This window comes from Muscardinus avellanarius, assembly GCF_963383645.1.
Source record: "Muscardinus avellanarius genome assembly, chromosome: 13".
Classification (NCBI taxonomy): Eukaryota; Metazoa; Chordata; class Mammalia; order Rodentia; family Gliridae; genus Muscardinus; species Muscardinus avellanarius.
In genome coordinates, this window is record NC_137799.1 from 39,894,753 (window position 1) to 39,919,840 (window position 25,088).

General features: G+C 49.9%; 3 protein-coding genes across 3 annotated transcripts; 1 reads left to right on the plus strand and 2 right to left on the minus strand.

The window, feature by feature from the left end:
* Positions 1–1,702: 1,702 nt before the first annotated feature.
* Positions 1,703–9,071, minus strand: CA9 (carbonic anhydrase 9; the record flags this gene model as incomplete). The annotated part of the gene is made up of 10 exons (XM_080708656.1): positions 1,703–1,763; positions 1,872–1,974; positions 2,467–2,611; positions 2,735–2,892; positions 5,834–5,900; positions 7,016–7,108; positions 7,222–7,364; positions 7,510–7,680; positions 7,908–7,937; positions 8,687–9,071. 10 exons carry the CDS (start codon positions 9,069–9,071, stop codon positions 1,703–1,705), a joined length of 1,356 nt encoding a protein of 451 aa, XP_080564782.1.
* A 9,062-nt stretch (positions 9,072–18,133) lies between these two features.
* ARHGEF39 (Rho guanine nucleotide exchange factor 39) lies at positions 18,134–21,374 on the plus strand (the record flags this gene model as incomplete). The annotated part of the gene is made up of 8 exons (XM_080709327.1): positions 18,134–18,271; positions 18,477–18,571; positions 18,746–18,866; positions 19,371–19,489; positions 20,242–20,312; positions 20,545–20,673; positions 20,833–21,062; positions 21,282–21,374. 8 exons carry the CDS (start codon positions 18,134–18,136, stop codon positions 21,372–21,374), a joined length of 996 nt encoding a protein of 331 aa, XP_080565453.1.
* A 1,648-nt stretch (positions 21,375–23,022) lies between these two features.
* Positions 23,023–25,088, minus strand: CCDC107 (coiled-coil domain containing 107; the record flags this gene model as incomplete). Its single annotated transcript, XM_080708722.1, has 4 exons — positions 23,023–23,117; positions 23,204–23,264; positions 24,746–24,897; positions 24,983–25,088. The coding sequence occupies 4 exons, from the start codon at positions 25,086–25,088 to the stop codon at positions 23,023–23,025; spliced, it is 414 nt and encodes a 137-aa protein (XP_080564848.1).

Genomic DNA, 25,088 nt, shown 5'->3' on the forward strand with positions numbered 1-25,088 from the left:
TCCCCAGTACTGCAAAAATAAATAAATAAATAAATAATACAAATATAAAAACAGCTACAAGTATAGCTTGAGGGTAGAATGTCCCTGGGTTCAATCCCTCGTGCCAAAATAAAATAATAAAAATAAAAGGTCTGGGGGTGTAGCTCACAGGTAAAGTGTCCCTGGGTTTAATCCTTAATACAAAAAAAGAAAAAGTAAAAGACCAAAAGCCTCCATGTGAGGCGTGTGTGTGTGTGTGTGTGTGTGTGTGTGTGTGTGTGTGTGTATGTGTTTACTGGGGAGAAACCTCAGGGCATTCTACCTCCAAGATATATCCCTAGCCTTATTTTATTCTTTATTATTTTGAAATAAGATCTCACTAAGTTGCTGAGGCTGGCTGCGAACCTGCCATCCTCCTGTCTCAGCCTCTCAAGTACTAGGGATTAAAAGTGTGCACCACCACGCTCTGCTCCTCCATGGGATTTTTTTTTTTTTTTTTTTTTTTTGGTGATACTGGGGGTGGAACCCAGGGGCTTTCTACCTCCGGGTCATACTATACCAGACCTTTTTTTTTTTTTTTTTTTTTTTTTAATTTGGAAACAGGGTCTCACTAAGTTGCTGAGAGCCTCACTAAGTAGCTGAGAGCTGAGACTGGCTTTGAACCTGTGTGATCCTCCTGTCTCAGCCTCCCAAGAGCAGGGATTGCAAGCATGCACCACCACGCCCGGCCCTCCATGTGATTTTTAAGCCTTATGACTGCAGCCCAAATCCTTAGCCCCAGACACACACACACACACACACACACACACACACACACACACACACACATTCCAGCAATATCATTCATATCTTCCCTCTCTGGATAACATATGTGGTGGGCAGAATAATGCCCTTCCTCCAGAGACGTCCGTTTTCATCACAGGAAAGGGACTCTATGACCGAGCAAAGGATTGAGATGGGGTGATTCCCGAGGTCACTGGGCAGGCCCGGTGTGATCACAAGGGTCCTTACAAAGGGGAGGCAAGACGGTCAAAGGCAGGAGGAGGAGGTGTGACAATGGAAACACAGGTCCTTGTGATGTGAAGAAGGAATGCAGGTGTCCTCTGGATCTGAAGGAGGCCGGGAAACATGCCACCTGAGCATGTCTAGAAGGAACCGGCCCCACCCATCCCTGGACATTAGTGCATAAAACCATTCTGGGTTTTTGGGCTCCTGAACTCTGAGTAAATCTGCATTACCACTAAGTTTGTGGTTATATATATATATATATCTTTTTTGGTGGTACTGGGGTTCCTGGAAACCCTTCTACCTATGGGCTACACTCCCAGACCTATTTTATATTTTTATTTGGAAACAGGGTGTCTTAAGCCAGCGAGACTAGCTTTGAATCTGCGCGATCCTCCTGTCTCCGCCTCCCAAGCGCAGATATTATAAGTGTGAGCCACCACGCCCGGAGTCGATGAGGTCATATATTATAGTAGCAACTTGAAGGAAAAAGGTGACTTACACATATATTATTAGGAATATTTATTTATTTATTAAAAAAATCTGGGAGTAGAGTCCAGTCTTGCTCCCCTACTACAAGATTCCATCGCAGTGGTTTAAAGTTAAAAAGAAAGATTATTTGGGGGGTAAGAGTCCTCTAACGGGTGAGATGACCAAGTTTCCAGCTCCTCGCATTCCTCCAGGGGCTTCTCTCTGCACACTATCCACATTCCAGACTTCAGGCTCCAGTCTCTGCTATTTCTGCTGGACTGTAGCTAACACCTCCTTTGGTCCCACTTCTGTGTCTATACAAGGAACCAGAATCAGAAAATTGGCCCTGGATGAGCTCATCTGCATGCAATTTGCATAAAACCTGGCATTCTGGAAGGAGAGGGTCCGTCCGATACCTGTGCTGCCTCCTCATCTGCACAAGGAAGGCGATACTGGTAACAGCAAAGAGGAGGCCAAAGACCAGGGCCAGGATGTCCCCTGAGAGGGAGAGAACAGGGGCTGCCTGAGGAGCCTGCTTCTGTGATGCCCGATCTGGACTTCTCAGGTGGTCCCAAGGGCCTCAGGCTCCTGAGGAGGCCAGTGCAGGGGTGGCGGTGGATACAGGAGAAAACTAAGACAAGCGCCAACTTTCTTCCTAATAGGTAAAGGGGTAATTTGGAGAGGAGGAGATTTCTGGAGCTTCATTCTAATCAACTAAGGATGGCGCAGTGGGGTAATCCCCAGCATGACCCTACTGTGTAACATATTAAGGTTGGAGGGAGAAAAGGGGAGGGAGCCGAGGTGGGCCTGGCCAGCCTCTGGGTGACTGAAGCGCAGGGGTGCCTCCAGCATCAGGAGTGAGAGGGACATGGACTCACCAACAGCCAGGCAGGAATTCATGTGGACTGAAAAGAAAAAAGAGATGTTAGAGCTGAGGGCCGGGACCACCGGTGACAGGTCTGACAGAGGGAGACCCACGGGGGAGGCACGGCGAGGTGAGACGCGTCAGACAAAGCTGACCTGGCTGGGGGCTGCCGTCCACCTCGGCAAGGAAGGAAGCCTCAATTATTCTCCCATTCAAAGGCTGCGTGGTCCGGAAGTTCAGCTGCAGCCGAGCGTCACCAGATTCCCACAGGGAGCCAGAAAGCATGTGGAGCTGGGGAGGTCAATAGACAATGCAAGTGGCCAGCACTGGGTGCCACCCGCCACCTCCCCTATGGCTATCTCATCTCATCCCCTTCCCCCCACAGCCCTGTGTCCCACCCTGCCCAAGTCTTACCTGCTTAGCACTTAGCCTCACTGTCTGGTTGAACACGGTCCAGATGACCCCCTGGGCGCAGGGGGGTGTGGTCAGAGATCCCTGGTATCGGAAGTAATGGCTGAGGTCAGAGGGCAGCAGTGCAGATATGTCCAGTCCTGGGACCAAAGTCTCTGAGCCTGTGGAGAGGCCTGGTGTTGGTGTCTCACCTAGACTGCTTCCCCTTCGAGCTCCAGGGTACGGGGGAGAGTTCCACTTCCCAACTCGACTCCCTGAGACACTTCTTCACCATGTGTGGTCCCTTCCCAGAATTCCACACGACAGAACGCAGAAGACGCAAAGGGCTTTGGCAATTGGAGGAGGCCTCTCAGAGTGAGAAAAACGCTCTTTAAATGTTCCCTCTGAAGCTGGGCGTTGTGGTGCACGCTTGTAATCCCAGTACTTGGGAGGCTGAGACAGAAGGATCGCAGGTTCGAGGACAACCTCAGCAAGTAGTGAGACTTTTCAAACTAGCAAGACCCTTTCTTTCTTTCTTTCTTTCTTTCTTTCTTTCTTTCTTTTTTTTTTTTTTTTTTTTTTGTGGTACTAGAGGTGGAACCCAGAAGCTTTCTACCTCCGGGCTATGCTCCCAGAACTATTTTCTATTTTATTTGGAAACAGGGTCTCACTAAGTTGCTGAGAGCTGAGGCTGGCTTCGAACCGGTGCGATCCTCCTGTCTCAGCCTCCCAAGCGCGGGGATTACAAGCGTGCGCCACTATGCCCGGCAACCCTGTTTTCAAATAAGAAATTAAGTTGGAGCCAGGCGTGGTGGCGCACGCTTGTAATCCCAGCATTTGGGAGGCTGAGACAGGAGGATCGCGGTTCGCGGACAGCCTCGGCTACTTAGTGAGGCCATTTGCAACTCAGTGAGACCCGGTTTCAAAATAAAGAATGAAAAAAAATAGGGCAGGGGGTGTAGCCTGGAGGTAGAATACCCCTGGGTTCCAATGCCAGTACCACACACACACACAAAAAAAGGAAGAAATTAAATTGGGCTGGGGGTGTAGCTCAAAGGTAGAATCTCTCTGAGTTCAAACCCCAGTACCACACCAATAAATAAATAAAAACAGATGTTCCCTCTGAAATGTCAGTCTCTTGGAAGACAGTACTGTGGATCAAACTCAGGGGCACTCTATCTCTGAACTACATCCTCACGCCTTTTTATTTTGAGGCAAGATATCACTAGCCCTGGCTGGCCTTCTACCTCAGCGTCCCAAGTTGCTGTGATTACAGGTGTGCACACTGCACTAGTAAGCCTTCATGCTTACCTTGCATACTATTATAACATGCTGGACTACCAATTTAAACCCAAAGTGACTTAAAAAAATCTTTGTATGCGTGTGTGTGTGGTTCTGGGGATTGAACCCAGGGGTGTTCTACCTCTGAGCTACACCCCCAGCCCTATTTTACTTTTTAGTTGGTACCAGGGTCTCACTAAGTTGGTGCAAGCTTCACTGAGTTGCTGAGGCTGGCTTCGAGCCTATTGTCCTCCTGTCTCAGCCTCCCAAGTACTGGGATCCTAGGCGTGCACTACCATGCCCAGCTCCAAGCGATTTGAAAAGGAGAAATGGGGCTGGGAACGTAGCGGTGGTAGAGCATTTGTCTACGATGTGAAAAGACCTTGGGTCCAATTTCCAGCATCACAAAAAGAAAAAGGGCTGATTTGTAAACAAATTTAATATTTATTTTTTATTTTTTATGTTTTTGGTGGTACTGGGGGTGGAACCCAGGGGCTCTTCTACCTCCAGGCTACACTCCCAGACCTATTTTATACTTTATTTGGAAACAGGGTCTCACTAAGTTGCTGAGAGCCTCACTAAGTAGCTGAGGCTGGCTTCAAACCTGTACGATCCTCCTGTCTCAGCCTCCCAAGCACGGGGATTACAAGCGTGCACCACCATGCTCGGCTTCAAATTTAATATTTATAATAATAACAAATAGACACAAAAACTCCAAAGGCACAACAGTTCTCTTCAGTTTAGCAAAAACTTAAAGACCCAGCAGCATAAGTAAAGCTTAAAATGGCCCAGAGTGACTAAAAAGGGAAAGAAGATTTCAACAATCGTACTTTTAAGTTTAAAATATTTGCCAGGCATAGCGGCACATGCTTGTAATCCCACTACTTGGGAGGCTGAGGCAGGAGGATCACAGGTTTGAGGACAGCCTCAGCAAGTAGTGAGACTTTCACCAACCCTGTGAGACTCTGTTTCAAAATAAAAATAAAATAGGGCTGGGGGTATAACTAAGAGATAGTATGCCCCTGGGTTCCTTCCCCAGTGCCCAAAATAATAACAATAATAAAAAATAAATATAAAATATTTGCTAGGCAAGGTGGCACATGCCTGTAATCCCAAATCTCAGAGACTAAGAGAGGAAGATCACAAGTTTGAGGACAGCCTCAGCAATTCAGCAAGACCATGAGTCAAAAATAAATAAATAAAAATGAATAAATAAACTAGGTTTGGGATGTAGCTACTGCAAAATAAATTAATAAATAAATTATCTGATTTGATGATTATGGATGAGAACTAGTTTTCCGAAAAAGTTTAGCTCTCCACTCTCAAACTCAGAAGTTCCAAATATGAGTTTTTTGGTCCTATTTGTTTTTTTGTCTAATCTTTCTTTCTTTCTTTCTTTCTTTCTTTCTTTCTTTCTTTCTTTCTTTTTTTTTTGTACTGGGGATGTAACCCAGGGACATTCTACCTCTGAGCTACACTCCCAGCCCTATTTTTTAGTTTTTTTAAAATTTTTGAAACAGGGTCTCACTGAGTTGCGAAGGGTCTCACTAGGTAGCTGAGGCTGTTTGTGAACCGTGATCCTCTGGTCTCAGCCTCCCAAATGCTGGGATTACAAGCTTGCGCCACCACGCCCGCCTTGTCTAATTTCACTCTCCACTGGTTTTGGGTTTTTAACCATCAGGCCAATGGGCGGCAGTTTGCCCATGCCTGTTTGCCTCTGATCAGCTTGCAGTTATTATCAAGATCAGAGCCAGTGACGCCTCAGCTACCTCCACCGCCATCTCGGGCCCAAGGCTCCCAAGAGCACAGAATAGAAGGTGGTGGTCAGACCAACAAACTGACCTTCCTCAGCAATTTCTTCCAGATGTGACAGCAACTGCTCATAGGCACTGTTTTCTTCTGGGCCCTCCTGGGGGTGACAACACCAGCAGATTGGTACCTGTACCTAGGGCCATGGCTGGAGGCCTGAACCCGGGGTAGGTTTCCCATAGCCCTCCCCATTCGGTGGGCTGGTTTTGAATGGCACCCTGGAGCAGGAAGAGGAAGAGCGTGGAGGAGGAGGTAGAGGAGGGGGAACCACTTTACTAGGTAGGATACTAGGCCCTCAATGAGCTGGGTGGACTCTGCAAACTGTGAGTGTGTGTGTGTGTGTGTGTGTGTGTGTGTGTGTGTTGTACTAGGGATTGAACCCAGGAACATTCTACCTCTGAGCTATACCTCCAGCCCTATTTTATTTTTACTTGGAAACAGGGTCTCACTAAGTTGCTGATGGCCTTGCTAAGTTGCGATCCTCCTGTCTCAGCCTCCTAAGTACTAGGATTGCAGGCACGAGCCACCATGCCTGGTTTCCGCTTTTGTAGTCTCATTTATTACCAGACTACCTCCACACACCCCATGATCTCCTCACAGAAAAACCATGATGTGCTGGCATTTGTGCTACTTCTGCCCTGGCTTTATAACTCCTGTGACTGACTTTTGGAACCTGGCCCTGACATGCTGCTTCTGAGGTGCTTCAATGAACCCGGTGCTGTGAGCTCGGACCCTTGTGGGCATCTCCCCGCTTCACCTCAGCCTCCGCCAGTCACGGTGCATCCTTGATCAACACAGGTCACTACACACTGCACCTCCTCAAGAGGAAATGGTGGGGGACAGGCGTAGCAGGGAAACCACACCTTTCGGGTCTAGTGGTCACATCTGGCATTCCCTAAATCTTCTGCGTCTTTGCACACACCGTTTCCTCTGTGGGGAATATTTCCGTTTCTTGCCCACTAGTGAAGGCTTCCGCTTTCTTCTATGGCCATCACTTTTGCTCTGACATGTCTGTCATGCATGGCTGTGGGCTTCTTAGAAAAGTACCCATGGCTTCTAAATCCTTCCTGCGGTCCAGTGCCTGGCTCACAGGGCCTTGACTGATGGATGGGTGAATGAGGATGACTGCTAGGGGCCAGAGGGAGGGTTTGGGGATCTCTGGGGACAAGATACTGTGAACCCAAGCAGGGAATGGGGTGCATCCAGTTCTGGTACCTGCAGGAAAGCAGCCAGCACCGCCAGGCCTCCTGGGCGCCCCAAAGCTTCGCTAACTTCTGAGAAAGCAGTGCTGAGGTGAACCACATGGATCTGGGGAGGACACGAGGGGCAGAGTGGGGCCTCGTCTCCGGCCACGCCCCTTTGCCTGTCCCCGCCAGGAGCCAGGAGCGGCAGCAAGGTGCCTTCCCAGTCTCCAAGCTCACCTCTGCAGGGAAATGGTGGCCATCAACGGTGTGCTCTGAGCCAGGGCGATCCGAAGTTCCCCAGTGTAGATGCAACTGCAGGGCCCGGTACTCCCGCCCGGGACCCAGGGCCATCTCTAGCCCGGGCGGCAGAGTCAGCTGCACTGCAGAGGAAGCTGCAGTGAGCCCTGCCTCGCCTGCTGGGGACCAGGCCTCTGAACCCCCAAGCACCGCCCGACCACAGGTCTGCACAGGCCCCGCCCGCGCCAGGTAGTCCCCGCCTCCTGCTCCGCGGGGCATCCCCCTTACCCGTGTGCCCATTGTTGCGCAGGCGCAGCTCTGGGCGCGGCGGGAGTTCAAAGCCCAGGAGTTCCGGGGGTCCAAGGGCGCGGGAGAAGGCGGTGAGCGCTGGGCGGATATCTACTGGCGACTGAAAGCGGCCTGCGCAAGCTGGAGACACCTGGGGCCAGGACGGGTTACCTGGGGAGAGAGGGTGAAGTGAAGAAGTCTGATGGCTAGGTCAGGAGGTTTTAGGGAACCCAGGTAAAAAAGCGAGGGGAGGTGGAGTCGGAAGGCTTCAGAGCGGGAAATCGAAATCCGAGATGTGGGCGGGGACAGGTGGGTGCTGAGTGGGACCCTGAGGACCGGCGTTGGGATCTTCAGAGCTGGGTCTCCAGAGTGGATCTGTGCAGGGGTGGGTGTCTCACCTCCGTAGCGCCAATGACTGTGGCCATCTCCTGCGCAAATGAGGATAAATAGGACAATCTTAGAACCAGCCCCTTTCCAGTGGCAAGAGCGAAATGGGTCCCCCCGCCCTGCGAGGGGCTCGTAAACTCAGATGCCTTGCAGGGGCAAAGCAGGTAACAGAGTCCGAGCAGGAGCACGTACAAAGCACAGCGGACTGCAACCAAACAATCACAGCTGGGGGAGGAGGAGCGCGTCCCGGCTGCCCCCTACGAGAGCGTCGCGGTGGGTGGGCGCCGCAGTCCCCGGCCCTAGCCACTAGGCTGTCCTTCCCTTTCCCTTACGCGTTCTCCCGGGCACTCCTCCCTCTGCCCTCTCCTGTCTCTAACTCCTTCCCCCAAAGCTCCTAGCTTGAAAGTCAAGATACCAGCTTCTTCTCCTCCTGTTGATTCTTTCTTCCCGTCCCGCTTTCTTCACCGCAGAGGGAAGAGATGGTCTCTGCAGGCTCCCCTCCTTCCCTCTCCCCCCTTCACAGTCCTCTCTTTCTCTTCCCCTCCACCTGGTTTCTCTTGCACACTCTCCTCTCCAACCTCTCCTTTCTTCTGCCCCGGCTGTTCCAGCTGTGTCCCAGTGTTTTTCTTCTCCCCATCCATCCCCTTGGAGCCCTGAAAGGGGGGAGGGGTCTAGCGGCAGGGAGGCCCCCCAAGGGCTCCTGTCAGCACAGGCTCCTTCCATGATGAATGAGTAAGGAGGGGTGGCATGAACCTGCTGGAGCCTAGAATTGGAGCTGGTGACCACTTACCTTTTTTGCCCCCGTGGGTATTCCTCTGGGGACCTTTAGTAATCCCAGGAGCCTCGGTAGTGGGTAGATCCTCTGACTTCAGGGAATCGTCTTCTTCTGATTTAGAATGAACTTCAGGTAGATTCACCTCTCCAGGTAGGTTCTCTTCACTGGGCAGATCCTCCTCGCCCAGTGGGTCATCTTCTCCAGATGAGCCTCCTTCCATGGAGGAGTCCTGCATCCCGGCCAGGTGCTGGGGATGGGCCGGCAGCAGCAGCAGCAGCACCAGCAGCAGCTGCACAGCAGGGGCTGGGATCAACAGAGGGAGCCAGGGGCTGGAGCACAGGGAAGCCATGCGGCTGGCTGGGGTGTCCCAGGGCACGGTGTGTACGGGCTGTACGTGCATTGGAAACAGGAGCTGGATGGGGGAGGAGCGATCCTTGAGGGGAGCAGGCTGACTCACAGAATGTCCTTTTGTAGAGATGGAACCAAAGTCCCACGGGTCTGCCTGGCCCCGTGCCCCCTCCCCGATACCAAAGCCCAGGCAGGGGTGGAGTGAGGGGCAGGTGTGTTCACAGCAGAAGGTTATCCGGGTCACAGGCTCAGCTTGGAGCCCAAGGCACCACCTGGCACTATGCAGGCTCTCCCTGGCACCACCCCTCTGCCAACCAGCAATACAGCCTCAGCTCACCCTGGCCTGCGTCCCAGCTCCAGGCGGGGAGGGGGAAAGTCAGGGAAGCGGGGCCCTGCGTCCTCTGCGTCCTCTGTAGGCCGAGGGGGAAAGCGGCACACTGTACATCCCTGGCCCAGCAGGGGAGCAGGTAAAGGGTCAGGGCCAGCTGGGGGAGGCTGGGGGTATGTAGGTGAATGGATAGCCCAGTAGGTAGGACACAAATTTGAGCATAAATGGAAAACTGGGTATGTGGGACTTTGGTGGGTTTAAACTAAATTTATGTGGTTTTCATCTTTTCACTCATCCGTTCAAAACCCCCAAGTGCCTACTCAAGTAGGCCCATTTTCCTCCTTACTTTCAAGTCTCTTCAAAACCTTACCCAAGCCAGGCATGGTGGCTCACGTTTGTAATCCCAGAATTTGGGAGGCTGAGACAGGAGGATCTCAGGTTCGAGAACAGCCTCAGCAAGGAATGAGACTCTCATCAACCTAGTGAGACCCTGTTTCAAAACGAAAAATAAAATGGGGCTGAGGATGTAGCTCGGAGCTAGGATGCTCTCGGGTTCAATCCCTAGTACCACGAAACCTTGCTCAAGATACCTTTCCTCCCACCCTCCCTCATATTCCAAATCAAATCAGTCATTGTTCTACTCTTTCTTTTTGATATAGTGCTAGGGATCGAACCCAGGGCCTTGTGCATGATAGGCAAGTACTGAACCCCTGAGCTACACCCCCAATCCAAACTATTATTTTTTTTTTCCAAACTGTTCGCCACCTTTGTTAATCTAGTTCTCGCTGCCTCTATTGCCACTCACACTTGCATTTGGTATTTAACATCTCGTATGTGTCAAGCACTTGGCTACTAGGGGAATGGAAATGAGGAAGACGGGTCTCTGCCCCGAGTTCGCAGGCCTGTGGGTGAGGGCAGGTGCTATCACAGTGTACTTGGGGGGAGAGAGTCATTCCACCTCAGAAGGTTATACAGAATTAGGTGGAATCTGATCAGGGCCGTGAAGAAGGAGTAGTCCAGTTGATAAAAAGAAAAAAAAATATGGAGAATGGTATTCTGGGCAAAGAGTAGCATGAAATATTTCGAGCAGGAGAGGGACAGAATCCTGTTCTCCTATCATGTCCTGTCGAGGGCTAGAGTGACCGTGGATTGGAGGGAGAGACGGGCACAAGCAGATGAGAAAGAAGAGTGAAAGGACATGGAGACTGGGCTTGGGACCCCCAGTCTGCCCACCTGACAAGCATTTACTGAGCCTCCTCCAATCCTCCAGGTACTGCTCTAGGTCCTGGGGACGCAGCATGGTGTAGAAAACAGCCTCTACTGTTCTGTAGCTCACATTCTGGAAAGGCCCCTATGACTCTGACAAGTCACAAGCGAATAAGGCCATTTTATGTCCACATGTGGGGATATTCAGTAGGTGCAAACCGGTATGGTTGAATAGATATACTGAAATACGATTACTCATGTTGGCCTGTAGCCCCTGCCCTCAGTTCCAGGGTGCCCCCACTCTCCCAGTTCCTCTCTGGGGACCCTCTTGGCCTCATGAGCCCTTTTCTAAATGGGTAATGCCTGGCCCTGGAGTTCCCCAGGACCCCACTGTGTGCCTGAGCCAGCCTCGACACTGATAGCTAGGGAGGTGCTTGTACACCCAATGCAGTGTTGAATACGTTCCCTATCTCTTTTGACTAAATCCCACAGGCCAACTCCTCCAGGAAGCCTTTTTTTTTTTCCCCCTGGTACTGAGGGTTGAAACCAGGGACACTCTACCTCTGAGCTATATCCCCAGCCCCCTCTCCACTTTATTTTTAAACAAGGTCTCACCAAGTTACTAAGGCTGACCCTGAACCTATACTCCTCCTGTCTCAACCTCCCAAGAACTAGGATTACAGACGTGTACCACCAAGCCCGGCTTTAAAGCCTTTTAAAAATATTATTATTATTATTTTTATTTGCAGTTACTGGGGATGAAACCCAGGGGCATTCTACCTCTGAGATACACCAGCAAACCTATATATTTTTTTTAATTCTTTATTTTGAAACAGGGTCTCACTAAGTTGCAAAGGGCCTCATTAAGTAGTAGCTAAGGCTGTCTGCGAACCGTGATCCTCCTGTCTCAGCCTCCCAAATGCTGGGAATACAAGCGTGCGCCACCACGCCCAGCTCAGAAGCCTTTCTTAACCAGCCCTCCACCACCAGTCTGGAAGAGATCTCTGGTATTATTGTTCTTTGCTTGTCCTCAATAATAACTTTGCCCACCATCTAAATCTTATTAGGGTGATTTATGACATTTTATCTGGTCTAATGACATTAACCTCCATAAGGGCAGGGTCCAGTATTTGACTGAGTCAATCTTTTATTCAGCAGCCATATGGAGGGATCTGTTTAGATCCCTTGCTGGGTGCTTGAGAAATAACAGATTGACTGAGATGTCTTTCCTGCCATCAGGAAGCTCATTGTCAATGATTTGTGTGTGTCAAACCACAATTTTCACGGGAATACGACTTTACACTTTAATGGCACTCAAAATCATCTGCCTTCACTGAGTGACTGTATTGCACCCCAAACTTTGTATGGCTGAATAACAGCTGTCCACCAAATGGTCATCCTAGGAGGTAGTCAGGTTCGAAGCCAGCCTCAGCTACTCAGTGAGGCTCTCAGCAACTTAGTGAGACCCTGTTTCCAAATGAAATATTAAAAAGGTCTGGGAGTGTAGCCCGGAGGTAGAAAGCCTCTGGGTTCCTCCCCCAGTACCACCAAAAAAAAAAAAAAAAATCCTAGGTTATCTTTCTTGGGCTGGGGATGTGGCCTAGCATGCTCTCCGCCCTGGCTTCATTCCTAGCACCACAGTGGGGCGTGGGGGGAGATTCTAGGTTGCCTTACTGAAGTCAAATTTAAAGCCATCTATGACGTTCTGACCCAGCACACATCTAGTATAGTAAACTGTGTGGTCAGCACCTTGCTTAATCCTGACACATGAGAGGTACATGGTAGTATCTGAATTGGATGGACGTATGCAAGACAAAACGTGGTAACCAATTTAACTGAAATGTGAGAGGTCATGGGAGCAGAAGATAGACCTGCCATGAGAACTGGAGTCTGGAGGCTGTATGGCTAGACGTCTGTCTCCTTCAGACATTTTCTTTTTTCCTTCTGTTGTGATCCTCTGTATGCCTCTCGGCAGCATTAGCCACCAGCATTAGCCAGCATCAGTTCCCCCATCGCCGCATTCTCCACACCATCTCGGGGACTGTCTACAATTTCAGAGCACAGATCGCCTGGAGGTGCGGCACACTCTGCCACAGCTCATAAACTTTCCCTGTGGCTGTCTCTCCCTTAGCGCTCTATCTGGACTGTGTGACCATTTCTGGGTGGAGACGTGGACTCTGATCGGGATCACGCCTTCGCAGCTAGGAGCCTGCCAAACCCTCAAACAGGTTTAAGCTCCTGGAATTCTTGTGTCCTGAGTCTCCCCAGGTCCGGGATTCTGCATACAGGACTTACCAACCAGGCCACTCCCACTTGGGGCAGGACATGGTTCAAGGCCAAGCCTTTGGTCATTAGGGTCTTAAACGCCAAAGAACATGTTACTTAAACATGTTTCTACTTAGCCTGGGGTTGCAGAGGAGGGAGTTGTTTCCTGGCTGAATAAAGTAGAAGAGTTCCGTTTCCTCAATACAGGATTAGGAACAAAGACGGATCAAAGCTTTTCTGTGGCCTCGAGACTGACCTGTAGTTCGGCGCCATTGCACCATCCATAATAGTAGTTTCCTAGGGTGGTTGTAGCAAATTACCACAACTTCGCAGGGTGCCATGGCACTTGCCTGCAATCATAGTGCTTGGGAAACTGAGGCCAGAAGATTGCAGGTTCGAAACCAGACTCAGCAACTTAGTGAGGTCCTCAGTAACTTAGTAAGAGACACTGTTTCAAAATAAAAAATGAAAAGGGTTGGAGTGTAGCTCAGAGGTAAAACACCCCTGGATTCAATCCTCAGTACAGAAGGAGAGAGGGAGAGGAAGGGAGGGGAGAAAGGGTTAAGAGGGACAGAGGGGAGAGAGATCAGTGGTGTATCATGCCTAGTTCAATCTCCACTACCACAAAGCAAACACCCAAATTACCTTTCAAATTAGGTGTGTTAACTAACAGAAATTTACTCTCCTACAGTTCTGGAGGCTGGAAGTCTGAAGCAAGGTGTCACACACACACTTTTATACGTTAGTGCTGGAGGGTAAACCCAGGGACATTCTACTGAGATGCATCTCCAGTCCTTTTTATTTGTTATTATTTTTAAGCCGGGCGTGGTGGTACACGCTTGTAATCCCAGCATTCAGGAGGCTGAGACAGGAGGATCACAGTTCGCAGACAGCCTCAGCTACTTAGTGAGGCCCTTTGTAACTCAGTGAGACCCGGTTTCAAAATAAAGAATAAAAAATAGGGCAGGGGGTGTAGCTCAGAGGTCGAATGCCCCTGGGTTCCATCCCCAGACCCGTAATATATATATATATATATATATATATATATATATATATATATATATATATATATTTTTTTTTTTTTTTTTTTTTAGAGACAGGGTCTTGCTAGGCTGCTGAGGCAGGCCTCAAGTGTGTGATCCTCCTGTCTCAGCCTCTCAAGTGCTGGGATTACGAGTGTGTGCCACCATGCCAGGCTGCCTGGCTCCTTTTGAAGACTCCTGGGAAAAACCTTTCTTCGCATCTTCTGGATTCTGGTGGCTCCCTGGCAGCATAAGTCCAGTACCTGCCTTTCATATGGACTCTTCACACTTGTTTCTCTCCATGGGTGCCCCTTATGCCATGCCATTGGATTAAGGACCCACCAAGATGTCTCAAGACTTTTAATTATATCTGAAAAAAAAAAGTCCCTTTTCCAGATAAGGTTACATTTGCAGGTTCTGGGGGCCGGGGCATGGTCATGGACATGCCTCACGTCTCACGGGGGCCACCGCTGGGTCCGCCCCATCCTCAGTGTAGTGGAACTGAAGGGGATGCGCAGAATGTCTTCACGTACAGAATGTCTTCTCAGCTTTGCCTTCTTCCTCCAGAGCTGGATGATTCCCCCACCAGCTCTCACAGCGGGCTGTACCCACAAGTAGCCATCACTAACCACACCCAGGCACTGTGCCCTCCTCCCATCACCTGGGTCACAGGGATGCTGACCACCTGGGATTGTCTGTCCTCTCCGTGCCTGAGCCCTTCGCGAGCTGTCCTTCACTCATGTGAGACCACGTAACCCCCATCTCTTATCTTACCCGTTTCCTAGGGACCTGAGCCTAAGATCCAGTCTGACCCAAATTCTCCTTTTCTCCATCGAGGACCTTTAAGTTGTTTCTCCCTGTTTAAGCCCAGCATTTTTCCATTCTCAGAATTCTTAGAATGTCAGAGCCGGAGGGGAGCTCAGAACCCTGACAACCCCCTGCTTCTTGACATGGGGCCCAGATTCCTGAGTCCAAAATGCGAGGAATGGAACCTAGTGTTTTCTCTTGCGTTTTGTTTAAAAATACAAAATATATTTTCTAATTCCAAAATAATGCATGTTCAATGTAGAATTAGGAATGGTAAAGAAAAGTATGAGATAATTTTAAAATTCACCCTATTTGTCCATTTATACCTTTAACCTCAGCTACTTGCTCACTGCCTGGGACAGGGTAGCTACTTAATACATACTTACTTGCTGAATTATCTTCAATCTCATCACCAAAGGATAAAAACCACAAGTAGCTTTTGATTGTTCAGCCTTCTAACATTTTATAGTTACAATGTGTATAACAATGTATGTTTTCCGGTATGAATGGATTTTTTTTTTTTTTTTTTTTTTTTTTTTAGGTACTGGGATTGGAACTCAGGGGCATTCTACCTCTGAGCTATACCCCTGGCCCTATATTTTATTCTTTATTTTGAAACCGGGTCTCACTGAGTTGCAAAGGGCCTCACTAAGTAGCTGAGGCTGTCCTCGAACTACAATCCTCCTGTCTCAGCCTCTCAAATGCTGGGATTACAAGTGTGTGCCACCACGCTCGGCTATGATGGATGTTAAACACATAATTTTAAATGTTTTAATATGAAATATACATATTTCATATTTAATATACTTACAATGTATGTTTTTCCATATGGATGAATGTAGAACACACTTTATTTATTTATTTATTTATTTATTTATTTATTTATTTATTTACTGTGGTGCGGGAGATTGAACCCAAAGGCATTCTACCTCCAAGCTATACCCCCAGCCCAATTTATTTTTATTCTTTATTTGGGTTTCACTAAGTTGCTGAGAGCCTCACTAAGGAGCTGAGGCTGGCTTCGAACCTGTGTGATCTTCCTGTTTAGCCTCCCAAATACAGGGATTATAAGCGTGCGCCACCACACCCGGTTTGTAAAACACATTTTAAATGTTTTCATATTATTTCTTCAAATTGCTGCACTAGATCCCCCCCCCAACCCCCGAATCTATTTATCACCACTAGACTTTTAGGTGGCTTCTAATTTTCTGTTGTTACAAACAACATTGTTCCAAACATCCTGGTACATATATTTTCCCAAGTAACCATTTAGGATACATTGTTAGACATGGAAGTGCTAGGTCTGAAGAGTAGGCATATTTACTTATGTATTGTTTATGGGGCATTGAACCCAGGAGCATTCTGCCTCTGAGCTACACTTCCAGCCCTATTTTTTTTGGGGGGGAGGGGTCTTTTTATTTTTTAAACAAGGTCTCACTGAGTTGTAAAGGGCCTTGCTAAGTAGCTGCCCACGAATCCGGATCCTCAGGTGTCTGCCTCCTGAATGGTGAGATTATAAGCAGACGCCACCATGCCTGGCTTGATTTTTTTTTTTTTTATGGTACTTACTGGGGATGAAACCCAGGGGCAGCCTACCTACGAGTTACACCCCCAGCCCCATTTTTTTTTATTCTTTATTTTGAAATAGGATATCACTAAGTTGCAAAGGGCCTAGTAGCTGAGGCTGTTCTCAAACACGATCCTCCTGTCTCAGTCTCCCAAATGCTGGGATTACAAACATGTGCCACCATGCCCTGCCCTGGCTTGATTTTTTAATTTCTAATTTTAATTTTTTCATTACTGGGGATTAGACCCAAGAGAATTCTACCTCAGAGCTACACTCTCAGACCTATTTTTATTCTTTATTTTGAAACGGGCTCTCACTAAGAGAGGGTTTAACTAAGTAGCTGAGGCTGCATCATCCTGTCTCATCCTCCCAAGTACTGGGATTACAAGCATATGCCCATCTTTTTTTTTTTTTTTTGGTACTGGGGTTCCTGGAAACCCTTCTACCTCTGGGTTACACTCTCAGACCTATTTTATACTTTTATTTGGAAACAGGATCTCTTAAGCCAGCAAGCCTGGCTTCAAACTTGCGTGATCCTCCTGTCTTCACCTCCCAAGCGTGGAGATTACAAGCGTGCGCCACCACACCCGGCCCACCTTGATTTTTTTTTTCTTTTTAATTTGAAACAAGGTTTCCCTAAATTGCTGAGGGTTTTGCTAAATGCTGAGGCTGGTCTCCAACCTGCAGTTCTCCTGTCTCAGCCTCTGAAGTACTGGGATTACATTGAATAGGCACATTTTAAGATTTCTGATACATACCAACAAAATGGATGGACAGGCGCATTTTACAGGTGGAGTGGTGCACACCTATAACCCACTGCATAGCACCTTGGCAAGACCTTGTTTTAAAATAGGGCTCGGGGTGTATCTCAGAAGCAGATTGCTTCAGGTTTAGACCTCCAGTACCACCACCACACACACATACACACACACAACACATTTTTCTGCTTCACACTAACAAAATGGCACTGCCAGTGTACTTTCCAAGGTTACCTCCAAGTTTTCGAAAGGCTAAGTAAGGAAAATCTATTGCGTTTTATTATTTTTATGGGGCTGGGAATTGAACCCAAAGCATTATACATGCTACATCCCAGCCCCTCCACTTTTCTGTAAACTTTATGTTCAGATGAGGTCTTACCAAATTGTCCAGGTTTGCCTCAGACTTGTGGCTACCCTCCTGCCTCAGCCTCCTGACCTAATGGTACAGCTTTGACTCGGCAGCCCAGACTTCTCAACTTAAAGCTTTTGCCTTTGGCTAGAATTAGAGCAAATCTACACTACCACACTAGTTACTGACACCTGCTCATCAGAAGCTAGCTGGCCGCAAGGTTTGGAATCAGTATGAAATGAAAACAATAAGCTTAAAGCCTGTGGACTTTTGTTCGAGCTCAACAAAGTTCCTGGTAGTGAAAGCATTGGGATGACTGGCAGAATTGTGCCGTAATTATGATAATGATTTGTGGTGCTGGGGATGAAATCCAGAGGCCGCCTACCTCCGGGGTACACTCCCAGACCTATTTTATATTTTATTTGGAAACAGGGTCTCAGTAAGTTGCCGAGAGCCTCGCTAAGGAGCTGAGGCTGGCTTCGAACCTGTGATCCTCCTGTCTCAGCTTCCCAAACGCGAAAATTACAAGCGTGCGCCACCACGCCCGGCTCCGTACCGCAATTATCGCCCCATTCCCATTTCTACAGACAAAACCCTAAGGCTCTGCCAGTGCCTGCACCTCTGAATCTCCCAACTCCCAGGGCAGGCTGCTACCCCAGCTTAAAGCGGCTGAGGGGCGCGCCCATCCCAGCCCCACCTGGACCGTGCGGAGGAGGCGGGCTGCGCATGCGCCCCTCCGGCCCCGCCCCAGCCCCGCCCGGGAGCGGTTGGGATTTGAATCTGTGGCGGGCTGCAGCCCGGCCTGGCGGGGCATGGGGACCCCCGGCCCCGGCGCGCGGTGCCCGGTGCGGGAGCAGCGTGCTCGCTGGGATCGGAAACGCGCCTGCACCGCCCGGGAGCTGCTGGAGACCGAGCGGCGCTACCAGGAGCAACTGGGGCTGGTGGCCACGGTGCGGACCCGGAGCGCCCTCCCCTGTGGGGCGGGGACCCGAGGCCAGGAAAGGCCTCTGCACGGGCGCTGGCCCCAGTAAAGTGGGTCTTGGACCGTCCTCCTGCATGGGGGGAATCCAGGCAGATTTCTGCAGTTTCTGGCTGCACCTTGGCGTTGGCCTCCCCTTCCTCCGGGCTGAGATGCCTATATTTTCTCCTTCACAGTACTTCGTGGGGATCTTGAAAGCCAAGGGAACCCTGCGACCACCAGAGCGCCAGGCCCTGTTTGGGACCTGGGAGCTCATCTACGGCGCCAGCCAGTGAGTGGAAGGGGCGAGGGCGGGCCCTGGCCTCCGGCACCGACCCCTGAGTCAGAGCGACTCAGGTTCTGAACCCGAGTGCCTTAACCTGCTCATTTTGTGATGGTATTACCTGCGGGCAGGGTTGTGAGGATTAAATGAGCAAGTGCCCTTTTATTGCCCTCTCCCGCACAGAATGCTCCTTCCATACCTGGAAGAAGGATTGTGGGGTGAGGGGCTGGAGGGCTTCTGCCCCCACCTGGAACTCTACACCCAATTTGCTGCCAATGCAGAGAGGTCCCGGACCACCCTACAGGTAACCTGGAGATGACCTCAAATCCACCCTTTCCTTCTTTGCTTTCATTACCTCTTTATCTAGAGACCCAAACTTCATTCATATAGCCCCAGTATTTATTTATTTATTTATTTATTTATTTTTCATTTATTTTTGAGGGTCTAGGGGTGGAACCCAGAGGCATTTGACCTCCGAGCTACACCCTCTGCCCTATATTTTATTCTTTTATTTTGAAACAGGGTCTCACTGAGTTGCAGAGGGCCTCACTAAGTAGCCGAGGCTGTCCGCTAACCGCGGTCCTCTGGTCTCAGCCTCCCAATGTTGGGATTACAAGCGTGAGCCACTACGCCCGGCTCCCCAGTATTTTTTATTATCCTCTGGGGCCCAGTCAGTGCTGAGTTAGCACGGAGTCCAGGTTTCTCTTGGGAGCACATTTTACTGAAAGTTGAGGGGTGTGTACGCAGATGAATGCAATATAAGGAATGGCTTCTCTCCCTGCTGCCAACTCTCTCTCCCTCACTTCAGGAGCAGCTAAAGAAAAACAAACGTTTCCGGAGGTTTGTGAAGCTTCAGGAAGGCCGCCCTGAGTTTGGGGGCCTTCAGTTGCAGGACCTGCTCCCTCTGCCCCTCGAGCGACTCCAGCAGTGAGTGAGCCCCTTGAACTAACCAACCTCTCTGAGATTGGATGACTGCAGCACTCTGTTTTGTGGGGTACCATGGGGGTGTGTCCCAACCCCCCTGATATTCTCCTGGGGACCAAATTTCTTCTACCCCCCGCCCCCAGTACTGAGGATTGAATCTAGGAATGTCTACAGCCTCAGGCCCAGGACTGTGGAGTTCTATATTGAATTGAACTGCACTGGGGCCTGAGACAGGGTATCTGGAGACGTTTGTTGAAATGAGAGACCTGTCTACCATACATTTTCTGCCCCTGAGAATGAGTTAAGGACTCATTGGTTGTCTACAGTGTAGCATCCGTGTGTGTGTGTGTGTGTGTGTGTGTGTGTGTGTGTGTGTGTATGTATCCTCCAAGCTTCAGCCCAGCTTTATTTTTTATGTTGAAACAATGTCCCACTAAGTTGCTGAGGGCCTTGCTGAATTTTAGCTAAGGCTGGTCCCTTCTGTCTGGGGTTACAACCTTGCGCCACAACACCTGGCTTCATTGACTCTTCAATGTGGGATGGAAAAGGACCAAGTGGTGTGAGCCCAGGTTCAAATCCCAGGTGAAAGAGAGAAAAACAGTAGCCAGAAGCAGATCTTTCTTGGCCTTGCAATTGAAGAAAGTCGGGGGGGGGGGCGGATGTGTGTGTGCTGATCTGTGTGTCAAAGCAGAGGGGCAGAGGGAATTTTGTCTGGCTTTACTCCCCCCTATAGACTTCCCCACGTCCCATTCCAGGTACGAGAATCTCGTTGTTGCTTTGGCTGAAAATACAGGTCCCAATAGCCCTGACCACCAACAGCTCACGCGTAAGTCCTTGTTCTCTCCAGTCAGGCTGCCTCTTCCGTGTCCTCTCCTGATTCTGGCTTCCAACAATGTTTGGTATGTCCCTATTTCCCATTAACACGTATAGCTAATAGTTAAAAACAATCCCTTTTCTTCAAGAAGTCAGACCCTGACTCAGGTCCCCTCCAGAATGGCTTGTCTTTCCCCACCCAAGTCAAAGCTGTGTTGGAATTGAGGTGGAGGCTCCTATTCCAGGGGCTGCTCGGCTCATAAGTGACACTGCCCAGAGAGTCCAGACTATTGGTCAGAAACAGAAGAATGACCAGCACCTCCGGCGTGTCCAGGCTCTGCTCAGCGGACGGCAGGCAAAGGCACTTACTTCAGGTAGACGGCATGCTTTCCCCTCGAACCTCAGCTGCCCCTTGCACGCTTACTCCTCTCCCTCTGTAGAACTAGCTCGTCCCCCATTTCCTCAACCTCCCTTTCCTTCGGTACCTGTGGATCCTGGAGCCGTGCCAGGGCAACAGCTCTCCCATCCCCTAGGTCGCTGGTTCCTGCGCCAGGGATGGCTGCTGGTGGTGCCTCCCAGTGGGGAGCCTCGGCCTCGCATGTTCTTCCTCTTCTCTGATGGGCTCCTCATGACCAAGCCTCGACCCCCGCTGCACCTGCTACAGAGTGGCACCTTTGCTTGCAAGGCCCTCTACCCCATGGCCCAGTGTCAACTCTCCAGGGTGTTTGGCCACTCAGGCGGTCCTTGTGGTGGACTGCTCAGTGTAAGTAAGAGGTGGGAATCCCAGGTCCAAAATATATCTCCTATGCCTGTGGACCGGTTTACCTCCGTGGCCTGCGTCCCTTTTCATAGGAACGAGAGGATTGCCGGGGCTGGGGCTTCATGTTTAGTTCTCATTCATCCTTGAGTTACTTCCTGGACACAGCAAAGCCTTCAACTTGGATCTTTCTGAGCCACGCACTAAGAGGTGCCCTCTCCCTAGTTGACCTTTCCCCGTGAGAAGCTGCTGCTTATGTCCACAGACCAGGAGGAGCTGTCACGCTGGTACCACAGTCTGACTGTGGCTATCAGGTAAGTTGTGTCTTCACTCAGGAAGAGTGCCGTGATGAGGCCTAGGATTGAAAACGAGCAGGTCGGGTCCCAGCTTATTCTTGCATCTTCTGGGACGTCCCTCAACCCCGCAGGTGATTGTGTTTGAACCGAGTGCTCACAGTAATGCCTGAATTATCTCCTCTCCGCAGCAGCCAGAAGAACTAGAGTCATCTTACAAATTCCAGAACTCAGGATACTTCAGGGATAGGTCTGAGCCAGAAGAACAAAGGAATCTTCTTCAGCACTAAACAGACCTCAGTACCGTTCATGGTCTGGCCGGGGTCATTTTGTTTGCCAAGCTACTTTGGTTTATCAGCTCTTAAGAATTAAGAAGCAGGGTGTGGTGGCACATGCCTGTAATCCCATACTTGAGAGGCTAGGTCAGGATCACAGGTTCGAAGCCAGCCTCAGAAGGTCCTTGGCAACTTAGTGAGACCCTGTTTCCAAATAAAATAAAATAGGGCTGGGGGTATGGCTCAGAAGTAGAATGCCCCCCTGACTTCAATCAATTTCCAGCAACAAAAAAATAAAAAATAAAAAGGAAATTAGTCAGGTACAATGGTGCATGGCATCTGTAATTCCAATATTTGGGAGGCTGAGACAGGAGGATCAGAGGTTGCAGGCCAGCATCAGTAACTTAGATTCTGTTTCAAAATAATAATAAAAAAAACCCTAAAAAGAGCTGGTAGCACCCCTGGGATTTGACACCCGGTGCCCCCTACCCCCTACACATAGGAAATTAACTCTGACCCAGCTGAAGCTCAGTGGAACCAGCCCTCCAACACAGATGAAGGGATCTGGGACTGACAGTTTATTAAGGTGGCAGCTTTGCAAAGGTGGCTATTTTTAAATTGTGTATAGTTTCTATAATTTATTTTCCTGGATTTTAATAAAGTGATTTTTTTTGGAAAGACCATTCCGTCTCAGCTATGAGAAAGAGGATTTGGGGCCCTGAAGGCTGGCATGCCTGCGGCCTTAGGAAGAGAACTGGAGCTCCCTCTGTCTTCTTGGCTTTCGCTCTGGACCAGCCTGTTTTGTCCTAATAAGGGAAGCTTTTCAAGGAGGCCCAGCTGTCCTTAGGCACCTAGAATATGAGTGTGTGCATGACCAGCTGGGAGGGAAAAATGCACGGAGAAGCATCCAGTCACAAGAACAGACTTTATTTCACGAAACCTGCTGTGCTCCTTCCTTCCTGGCTGGGGCTATGTCCCAGTCCCTCTGTCACAGCCTTGCTGCGTCTTCTCCTTAGCCCCTGCTTCACCTCCCAGGAAGTGGCTGGGTTCCTCGTCTCTGTGCTCCAATTTACAGGCTCCTCCCAGGTCTGACAGTCACCAGCCTCCTCTATTTGTAAGTCCTCAGGAAAGGGTACTCCGGCCTCTAAGGGGAAAGATCAGCGTGTTCCGGTTTTGGAGACTCACTCCCTCTCAATGATCCACCTCTCCCCTCTCAACGCCTTACCTGGCTCTGGAAGCTCCACACCCTTCTCTGGCTCATAGTCTTGTAGAAGCTGGTGGATAGTCTGCAGCTTCATGTTCAGAAGCTCCCGCTGGGCTCCAACTAGAGTAGTCACGCTGCGGAAGTACCCACTCAGGGGCCGCCCAACCTCCCCATTCCTCCCACTTGCCACAAACTCACCGCTCAAAAAGGGGGTCCAGCTGGGCCATCAGAATGTTCAGGTGCTGCTCTGTCTGAGCCAGCTGTTGTGTCAACTGGGCCAGCTGTTGCTCTGAGGGTGAGGGAGAAAAAGGGGGGCAAGGTTAAGAATTCTGTCCCCTGATCTCCCCCCAGGGAAGAGCCTTCTGCCCAACCCACCTGACTGCAGTGGTTCCTTCTTGCCTTTCTCCTCTTGGGGAACTGCATCCTCATCTTTGCTCTGTCCGGGAGGAAGGAAAAGGGCAATACTGTAGCAGCAAAGTTCTGCTCCAGCACCTCAGTCTGCAGACACAGCCAGGAGAATTTGGTAGAGAAAGCTATTGGTTTTTTACCTCGAGAATCACAATTATGCTAGTCCAGCTCCTCAGCCTGGACATGAAGCAGCATGTTAATATGCCCCACAAACGTTCTGCTGAAACTTCAGGAAGGAGCAACTCTCTCCAGCTTGGTAAATCTCTGGTTGCCAGTTCACAGACAAAACCAAAATGTGTCTTTCATGTATCTTTCCATTGATGCTGATTACCTCCTTTTAAGCAATGCCTGTCTCTCCAACATGATAGCCCCTCAGGAACCTGAAGATAATGGTTATACCCCTGCCTGCTTTCTTAGTCTTTTCTTTTTGTGTGTGTGGTACTGGGGGTGGAACCCAGAGGCTTTCTACCTCCGGGCTATACTCCCAGACCTATTTTATATTTCATTTGGAAACAGGGTCTCACTAAGTTGCTGAGAGCCTCACTAAGTAGCTGAGGCTGGCTTCGAACCTGTGTGATCCTCCTGTCTCAGCCTCCTGAATGCTGGGATTACAAGCTTGCGCCACTATGCAGGGCTTGTGCTTGCTCTTAAAGCAGTGCTCTGAGAATAACATTCCCCCAGTGTCTGCTCAGCAGGTAAAGCACAATAACTTGTCTGAGCACAGATGTGGGAAGTAGGTTGTTAACACATCACACAATAAACTTAGCAGTCAGTTGGAAGGCCTCTTTCATTGGTGCTGCTAGTAAGGTATGTTTCTTTCTGACTGTACTTGGGTCCAAGAATAGAATGTATTAATCCATCCTTGTTATGTTTCACGATTAAATTTAGGCCCTCCTCCTGCCCTGTCAAATTGGGATCATTACTAGCTGTCTCTTCTAGTTTCATATCATTTCCAAATTGGCTCTGCCCTCTATTTCCTAATACAAGTAAGTGATAGGATCCGGATTGAAGGTACAGCCCTAGATAGTACTATTTCCCATGTCAACAGTTGCAATCCACCAAAATGTACGGCGAGCTCACATTTCAGGGGCCTTCTTCCCAAGCAGAACCTGAGATTACTTGGTGTCTTGAACTCTAGACACTCTAGCTGTAGCACTCAACTGCTTGTTCCAAGGTTGGAATCTCACCAGGAGCCAGACTTTTGCTGTACGGACACCAGTTGGGTTCAAATCCCAGCTCCACCAATTACTAACTGGGTGACTCCCAGCAAGTGATCTCCTTGCACTGGATTGTGGGAGGAGCAAATGGGACCGTCATTATTTACAATTTACCAGGCGCCCTTCACTTCCATTACCTCTGGATCCTCAAAACCCCATAAAGTGGGAAGCCAAGGAACTACGACCGCCTTTATTTTACAGACAGATGGGAAGTGGTGTTTTGTTTTTGGCAACTTAGCGCCCCCCTGGGAGATTCAGGCCCGGGGCGCCCTCGCCCCAGACCGTCCCGCACCTGCAAACACTTGTACAGCACAAAAGCCACGACGGCCGCGGTGTACAGAGCCCCCAAAGGCAGCGCCCCGGCCCGGGCCCGCTCGCGCTGGTCCTTGGGCGGCGATCGCCGCCGGGGTTCGGTGGCCCCGGGGTTCACCTGGGCGCCGTGCCCTGCGGAGGGAGGGCGGAGACCCGTCAGCAGAGCGGGGCTCCTCCCTTGCAGACCCAGCCTCCCTCCAGCAGCCCTCTTGGGTACCTGGGTGTGCCCCAAGGTCGGGGCCGGGGTGCTCTCCGCGAACCCCGAGCAGCGCAAATACAAGCAGCAGCCCCAGCACACCCAAGAGCGAGACCGCGCCGGCCAT